Source organism: Suncus etruscus, chromosome 16, assembly GCF_024139225.1.
Source record: "Suncus etruscus isolate mSunEtr1 chromosome 16, mSunEtr1.pri.cur, whole genome shotgun sequence".
Taxonomy (NCBI): Eukaryota; Metazoa; Chordata; class Mammalia; order Eulipotyphla; family Soricidae; genus Suncus; species Suncus etruscus.
In genome coordinates, this window is record NC_064863.1 from 22514229 (window position 1) to 22523545 (window position 9317).

At 38.7% G+C, this 9317-nt stretch overlaps 1 protein-coding gene across 1 annotated transcript in view; it reads left to right on the plus strand.

The window, feature by feature from the left end:
* TBC1D19 (TBC1 domain family member 19) overlaps positions 1-8906 on the plus strand; it is a 186461-nt gene extending 177555 nt beyond the window's left edge. The window contains exons 19-21 of the mRNA XM_049790236.1: positions 1089-1204; positions 7407-7477; positions 8484-8906. Coding sequence (XP_049646193.1) covers positions 1089-1204; positions 7407-7477; positions 8484-8558 — 262 coding nt within the window. The 3' untranslated portion in view covers positions 8559-8906. The remainder of the gene's footprint in view (positions 1-1088; positions 1205-7406; positions 7478-8483) is intronic.
* Positions 8907-9317: the final 411 nt, after the last annotated feature.

Genomic DNA, 9317 nt, shown 5'->3' on the forward strand with positions numbered 1-9317 from the left:
ACACACACACACACACACATACATATATATAAATATACTTGTTAATTTTCTATTTGATAAAAGAGATATTAGTCTTCTACTCTGAATTTTTCTTTTTTTCTTTCATTGATATATATAACACATAAATAACACTTTTTTCTTTAGTACTGCTTGGGAGTCCCCCCTAAAAAAAAACCACAGGTGCTTATCTATGTAAATACATTATTACAGTTCTAGCAAAGGGTTTGACTAACACCTCACTAGGCAATCCAGTTATCTTCAGATGCTAACAGCACAGAAATGTGAAGGCATGGTTTTTATCTGTAAGGTGCCAAAGCCAAAGACTTTGTTTCCCAGTTCTAGAGATTGTTACTGTAACTTAACCTATTAATAAATAATATAATCTCAGATCCATTAGGGGCTTGATTTGATTTTGACAAATGAAATTCAGCTGAATTTCTGATTGATTTTTCAGAATTCTAACAACTTCAAAACAGAGAAATCAGAACTTTCCTTCTAGAAAGATCCCTTAAAGTTTAAAATACATTTCTTCCCCGGCTATGAGCATTTTTGTAACACAGTACTTAATAAAGAACTTTTTTATTAAGAAAATAAGAATAAAATAAAATACATTTTCTCATCTTTAAAACTCATACCTTTTGTTTTATTTTAACTCAAGATATATAGCCACTTGACTGAAATATAGGAATATGCATTCTTAACTGGAAGAATAAGCAACTTCCAAGCACTTTCAAGTGCTTTGGATAAAATGTAAGTTTGAGGCTTGCCTGAAACTGTTATGATTCTGAAAAACAGAACACTACAGTGAGTTTTCTAAAGGCTGAACCATAACATAAAGGAGAGCTAGCACAAATAATTCTTCCTAAGACTTTGAGACCCACTAATTTGATGACTAATAGTTTCTCTCCATTACACTTTCTATGGCTTTCAAGAGAGCACTTGAATTTTAAATACCTAGGTGATTTCTAAGACTCATAAAGGAGTTCCATTAACAATAGAGTTTATTGAGCTCTTGGTATCACCATTTTTGCAGGAAGAAATAATAACACTGGAAAAGATGATTTTTTTGTATCCTTCTTTACTTACAGACTTCGTATATCATTTAAATGGATGGTCCGGGCTTTCTCTGGATACTTAGCTACAGACCAACTCTTGCTTTTATGGGATAGAATCCTAGGATACAATTCCCTGGAAATTCTTGCGGGTAAGACCAAATACTTGTTTGTAAACCCATGCTGTTTCCATATAAGGCCCTTCCCTCTCTAACACTTACCATCTGCATTCGAGTTGAGTTTACAATTAATTTTCTGTCATCTCCAATTCATGGTATGTCTTTGCTAATGTTGAAAAATGAAGGTAGGGGCCGGAGAGATAGCATGGGAGGTAAGGCATTTACCTTTCATGCAGAAGGTCATCGGTTCAAATCCCGGCGTCCCATATGGTCCCCCGTGCATGCCAGGAGCAATTTCTGAGCGAGGAGCCAGGAAAAACCCCTGAGCACTGCCGGATGTGACCCCCCCAAAAAAAAAAGAAAAATGAAGGTAAGTAGGTAAGTAGGCCTTAGAAGACAAGTACTGAATTTCTCAGATATTGATATCTGGAGTAATAACACCATCTCTTCCTAGTCTCTCTTCCTGGCTCCTTTTACTCCTCCTCTGCTTTCTGCCCAGTCAGGACTGATTTAATTCTCACCCCCATGAGATCTCTGAAGCTGAGAGCAAACAGACTCTTCTGCCCTGCACACTTCCATCTTAGCAGGCAGTTCTGTGCTCCTTCTCGGCTCCTACCTCACCTCCAAACTGGGACTAAGCTGCCCTGTAGTGTTGAAATCTCAGCTCTTCTGGGCTTCAGTTTATACTAAAGTCAAAGCCTTTTCCTTTCAGCTAATATCTGATTTCTGCCCTGGTGGCTTAGTTTCCCCTTTTAGGTATTCTCGTAAGACATACACACATACACACACACACACACACACACACACACACACACACACACACACACACATTCTATTGCCTCTGTCTTTCAAGAAGCTACATAATCATCACATTCACAGCAAAGCAATTCTTTCAACAAATAAAAACACAATTATATGAAAACACATAGTCCAAAGATTTATTATTATTTATAATGTTTTGCTTTCCTTTTGCAAACAGACTTGATTATTTTTGTCATTGAATTTATCAGGAGATTCAAATAAATGTAACAGTCTTTTCACCACAGTAGATGGAGAACAGAGTAGTTGCCAGTATTGTTCTAACCTTTTTCAGTTATGCAATATTAAACAAATTATTTAACCTAAGTTATATTTTTCCCCTTATTTATTATATATAGACACTTCTTAGGCCTGTTGTGGAAATGGTTGTTTAACTGAAGATGGCCTTCTCTTCAGACAAAGGAAAAGGTCACCTTGTATATGTATTATATTAACAATGTCTTGAACACTAGAGATCTAGAGCATTTGGGTGACATTGAAAAATAAAAAGGTGGGCTGGAGAGATAGCACAGCGGTAGGGTGTTTGCCTTGCATGTGCCAACCCAGGAGACAGTGGATCGATTCCCAGTATCCCATGTGGTCTCCTGAACCTGACAGGGGCAATTTCTGATTACAGAGCCAGGAGTAACCCCTGAACACTGCCAGATATGACCCAAAAACCATAAAAATAAATAAATAAAAAGCAGGGACCAGAGAGATAGCACAGTGGTAGGGCATTAGCCTTGCTTGCAGCTAACCAGGATGGACTTGAATTTGATCCTCAGCATCCCATATGCTCCCCTGAGCCTACTAGGAGCAATTTCTGAGCTCAAAGTCAGGAGTATCCCCTGAGCACCACCAGTTTTGGCCCAAAAACAAACAAACAAACAAACAAAAAAAAATATATATATATATACATAAAGGAATGGTGGTACAATATAAGGTTCCATAAAGATAATTGTGCTATCCCCAATATAATCAAAGATATTACTTACTGATGCATTTAGTAACACCTACTATATTTTGCCCTGAAGTATTTTATTACTTTATTTTCTTGTTGGGTCACAACCAGCAGTGCTCAGGACTTGGCTCTGCACTCTGGGATCACAGTTGTGGTGCTCAGAAGAGCAGATGGGCTTGAACTCAGGTGAGCAAAGTGCAAGGTAGATGCCCTGAATTGTGTTTTAAGGTTTATGCTGATTTGAGTTAGAAAACGTTAGACTGCCTTCATTTATCTGGATGGCACTGATGCATATAATTTAGAGATAAAAAGAATACTGAGATAATCAGGTATAACTCAGGTATTTCAGACAGGAAATGCTTATCCTTTTCTTGAGTTTATCAGTGGTAGGTAATCCCTGTTAATCAGGTAGCCCAATTCAGCTCTGTTATTCAGCTGGCTAACGTATATTCTTATTAAGCCAGAATGGTTATCTTGTTATTTTCACTTTTTTTTTTTTTTTTTTTGGTTTTTGGGTCACACCCGGCAGCGCTCAGGGAGTTACTCCTGGCTCTGCACTCAGAAATAGCTCCTGGCAGGCACGGGAGATCATATGGGATGCCGGGATTCGAACCACCGTCTATCCTGGATCAGCTGCATGCAAGGCAAATGCCCTACCATTGTACTATCTCTCCGGCCCTTATTTTTACTCTTAAATCATCTCCTTTCCCCCAAAGTCTTATTTACAGGCTAGATGAAAATAATTTATCTGCTTCTGTTTTTTTAGGGAGCAGAAGTTTAGACTGTTCCCTACATGTGTCATAAATCTTGAAGAAGAGATTTAAGTTTTTGTCCCATTTTAGAGAGAGCATGTCAAAGGGGTCCAAGGTAAAAAGTTATTTTTAATGAATTGGCTTTCCAAAACTAGAATGTCCTTTTTAAAAATCATCTAAAGAGCTAAGAAGTTGCCTATGAGGAAAATGTTAAAACACTTTCTAGGTCTTTCTCAATTTAAATCCTCTTATTTAATTTTTTATTTGTTTGTTTGAACTTTATTTAAATACTCTCATTTAGTATGAGGAACTCAGCACTGATTCAAAAGCTATTGATAGGATCAAGGAGATATCACAGGTATTAAGGCACTTACCATTGTGTTTGTCCTGATTCAATCCTTCCCACCACACATAGGGTCTCCAGAGCATCAGCATGGGTGATTCCTCAACCCACAGAACCAAAAGTGGTATGGCAAAACACAAAGAAAAAAAATGTTTCTGGTAAATAGGAAGTAATGCATTCCATACTGTGGTATCCAGTCAGTTTCCCATGATGTTTTCCAAAACCTATTGGGAAGAACTGTGGAACCTAGAAATGGAGATAGAAGAATCCACAGGACAGAGCAGCTCAGGAAGAAGACTATAAATTTGTCTCAATGATTTCATACAGATCAGGGAGTGAAAGTTTCAGGACTGTCTTATTTGCTCTAGCAATTTGTTGATATATTCTTCAGAAATATTTTAATAACTATTACTGGTTCTAATTGTAAATGAATTAGGGTTTGTCAAAGGACAGTTTAAAGCAAAGGTGCCATAATATTCACAATAGGATTACTTAGAATTAGTGAGAAGAGCTTAAAAGATCAAAAGTAAATCATCACATTTTAATATTTCACACAGAGCCTGATTTTGATTGAAAATATCCCAAAGCAGCGGCCTTTTCTCTTTGGCATGCAAACCTGTTCCGCGGAAGGGAGAGGCCAACCAAACACAAAGCAGATGGAAAGGAACTTGTGTGATGTGGCACCAAGATAAACAGAGGCTCTGAGCACATAAGTGGTTATGATGCAGAAACCAATTAGCAAGCTCCTCTTTCCCCTCTTATCTACTGTTGGAAAAACAGTTTCCCACCAAGAAAAAAAAAAGATCTCTTTCCTGTTGCTGCAGAAATTGGGGGCATCCTGTCAACTTTCACCATCTTGTTAAATTTTACACAAAAATACAAACCAACTATCACACAGTTTGTAAACTGTCTCCATTGTCACAGATGATTGCACTTAGGAAACTGAAGAAGTGGCTGGTTCCCAAAGATTTTCTTGGACAGCATGTAAACATAGAAGTCACTAACTTAATTATGTTTTCTCCTTTTCATAAAAAGGAATTCTTTTGTCCCAGACCTCATTTCGTCCCTTGTTAAGTAATTGCAACTGATTTGACTTCATACTCATCATCGACTTTATTAGTGTTTTGGAGATCAAACCTAAGAGTGCTCATGTGCTACTCCAGTTTATTGTCTGGGGATCACACCCTATAGTGTGGGGAAACCAAGCCTTGCTGGGAAGAGAACCCAAGGCCCCTGACTGCAGTGCATGCTATTAATTATCCTTTGAGTAATAATGTCTCTGGCCCTGACTTTTTTACATTTTAAATTTCCCATTACCATTTTTGTTTAGCCCTAGAACTTTTCTTCTGCAACCAGTTCTAATGCTTTTTTTCCCTGCCAGAGGACCTAAAATCTCTTGCTATAGTGAAACGTCTTTGCTCCCCACATTCGTCTGCTCTCACTCTGTGGGAAAATCAGAGCCTGGACGCTGACTTCTCCTCCTCTCACAGTCCAGGCTTTCAGCCTCATGCCATCTGTGGAAAGTAGCCTGGGTACCGCTGAGCTTCCGAGTGTTAAGAAGGTGGACAGATTTCCATGTCAGGGCTGAGTCATCGCTGGTCACCTCCGGTTGCAATTATGTCATCGCAGAGTGATTAAATGATTGCACCCCAGAACCAACCCTGAGTCCTCACGCTGTTTTCTACTTGTGTGACTCTTCACAAGCTTGCCACCCAAGCTTCCTGTGCCTCAGTGTCCACATTTATAAAATGTGAGGTGGGGGTGATAATTGTACCTTATTCCATGCTGGGGTGAGAATGAATTATTATTAATATTATTATTATTACCATAGCGAAAATGTTTTCTAAACACATTTTTACATCAGTGAGCAGTTAACTCAAGGATCAAGCTTTAGTGAAATCACTGATACTGAAGATTTCTTCTCATTCATTGCCTAAGCTTCAAGGACCTGTTGGGTAGCAAATGTGCTCCTGCCTCCTGGTGATACAAAAACAAAAACGGGGGTTGAAGCCAAGCAAGTCACTTGGCTTCTTATCGAGACTGCTTTCCTCTTACCCAGCTCCCTCCTTTGTCCCTGGTGACTCAACCTCCTGCATAACTTTTATGGCAGATTATTTATTAATCAGCATTGGACATTAACATTACTCATTTTTCATACATATGTGCTTCATGGCAGTGCAAATACAAATGTCGTTTCACACAGTGCATATTATTGCCCTCCAAGGTATCCCAACCAGGTGGGGGTTTTATTTTTCTAAATTTTTAGAAAATTTTTATTTTCCTGCAGACAGAATTCATATAAATATTAGAATAAGTCCCAGAGTGTCCTTCCCATAGATACCTAATTATGATATTAAGAAAGTCAGTACTGGGCCCGGAGAGATAGCACAGCGGCGTTTGCCTTGCAAGCAGCCGATCCAGGACCAAAGGTGGTTGGTTCGAATCCCGGTGTCCCATATGTTCCCCCTGCCTGCCAGGAGCTATTTCTGAGCAGACAGCCAGGAGTAACCCCTGAGCATTGCCAGGTGTGCCCCCCCCCCAAAAAAAAAGTCAATACCAAATTATAAAAGTGGAATAACAGCATGTTATAAAAAAAATGTTCATCTTTCTTTTTTTTGTTGTTTTCTGGGGCCACACCCGGTGACACTCAGGGGTTACTCCTGGCTATATGCTCAGAAATCGCTCCTGGCTTGAGGGATCATATGGGATGCCGGGGGATCTAAGCCGTCCGTCCTAGGTAAACCTCGTGCAAGGCAAAAGCCCTACTGCTGCACCATCGCTCTGGCCCCCATCTTTCTTATTACATTAATTTTTTTTGGTCATTACTCTGGGGGCCCACTGGTAGTACTCAGATGGCTGTGAGGCACCCAGCATAGAATTCAGGGTCTCACCCACGCAAGGCATGTCTTCAGTCACTGTCCTGACCTCCATAGAGAATTTTTAGCCATAAGTTTCTTTCCTAGCAGGGTATTTCCTTATGCATGTAAAAACCATGATCTGATTTATGTCAAGCTTCAGCCTCCAACAACTTTTCAGATGTTCCCTATTGCCATAGTAAAAACAGCTGCATAGAAGCAAACCTTGATTTTTAACTCATTAGAAACGTGGGCCATTTAAAAACTAGTACCGCTTAAGTTGTAGGTATGATGCAAACACCTTGTCAAACTTTTTTTTAGTGATCACTAGATTTTCCTTTCCTCCCAAACCATGAGTTCTATTCCCCAGGGGTGATTGTTTCTATTCATCTCGGATGCTTCACCCAGAACGCAGGGGCCAGGGAGCACTTGCCTGATGCTCTCACCACGGGGTTGTGGGCAGTGCAGTACATTCACCAGGCTGATGAGTAGGTCAACAGTTGACATAGTGTGCATTCTTTTCCAGTCCTGGCAGCTGCTGTGTTTGCTTTCCGAGCAGTGAACCTGATGGAGGTGACATCATTGGCTGCAGCTGAAGTAAGGATAAGTTTCACTTCTATGGGATGGAAATAGTCTCTGAGAGATTGCCAGGCTCAGGCGCTTTAGTCTCAAATGCATAGGATACACATTACTCAGAGCCTAATTTTTTTCCCACCTGGGTAAAACCTCTGAGTTCTGAGCTAAGTACTAGTAACTATTCCAAAGGCCTTCAGTATGTGAAAGCTGTCTTCTTGTGATGACATCATCCATAAGCTTACTATAAGAATCCAGGAGGAGAAATAAGATACCTAGAAATTTTAAGAGGAACTATTGGGATTTATGTTGTGCTTTCTTGTTATTGTATGTGTCCATGTGTTAGGATCATAGAACAACAACAACAAAAAAAAACTAGTCCAGAGAGTTAAAGAGCTTAACATATAAAAAGACACAAAGACATTTGGGGATGTTATTTTTTTACTGTGAGTTAATTGTGTGAAGCTGATTTTTTTCAGTAGATTCTTTTACTCTTGAAACCTGGTTTAGTTTAATAGTGACTTACTGTATTACCCTATTTGTTATCTCTCCCAGAAAAATAAATTTTATTCTTAAAATAGTTCCTACATTCTTTGTTTAAAGGGAAGAGGATGTTTATGTGTCTTGCGACTGAATAAACACAAGTTCCATCTCAAAATTATTTCCTGAAGTCAGTTACCCCTTATACTAGAATAGCGGGACTAGGACTCATAATGGACATTTATTTATAGAACCAAGTTGAAATGTTAGACCTCTTATAAACTCATGCTACCTTGTACATTTGAAGAAGGATCATCGCTGAAGTCCAGATTATATTTTGCTGTGCAATTTAGCGTTTTGCTCACATTCTAACATTTAGATCTTCTGAAACGAGAAGGAGAGTATAGTTCTCAAGACAGATTGCCTTACTTGGTAACATTTGAATGCCAGAATTAGTTGGTGATGATGATACTACCTCACTTTATTTTACAGGCTTTACTTTGCTAATTAACATTACAGATACTGATAAATCTTTGTTGTTTTGTTGCAGGCAGTTCTTGCTGATCTTTCTACTTTAAAAGTCATGCCTCTTCTTCAGATTTTTCTATTTGCTACTGTTACCTGATCTTCCTCAAGGTCACAGACAACACATCTAGTTCCTCATTAGAAACTAATCATGAACTATGCAAACTCTGCATAAAACCAAAATTAAACTTGCATATAAGCCAATAAAGATCATGTTCCTTCCTCAGTTAAACCTAAGTAGTTTCTCACTTTTTGAAACAATAACTCTGCACACCAAATATTTCATTGCATGTTGATGATTTTCAAGATGGAAGCAATAGACACAACTGCTAAACTGAGCATACTCTATATAGAATCCTGATTTGTAAAAGGCATGTAAACGATATATGCAATAGAAACTAAAAATACTGTAATAAACTCAAAGAGGTCATTTAACCTCTGGGATAATTCTCTTCTTCTGTCCATTTGTATCTTTCCTTCCAGATAATGTGTAATTCACTCTGAGCCACAAGTGGAGTATGATGTGGGAAGACTTGAAAATGGTGCTTTTAAGTTGTCATTAAGTGTACTTTAGTGTTCTTAACTTGACTCTCAACAGAGCTTTTCTAGATCCCTCTCCACTTCTTTCACCCTTAAAGGTGTCTTCTGGGGAAGCTCAAATACTGTTGTCTCTACCAGATGGTGGAAATTCATCACTTTCTGAAAAGAAGTCAAATAACTGTGGCGTGATCTTTTCAAACATTTCTACCTGCCATTTTGTTTAGAAGACTTGACACTATTGGGCCTATGGCCAGATTCTGTTACTTTGGAAGAGGACATCCAAGAACTCAAAGAAGGGAATTAAAACTAAAAACACTAT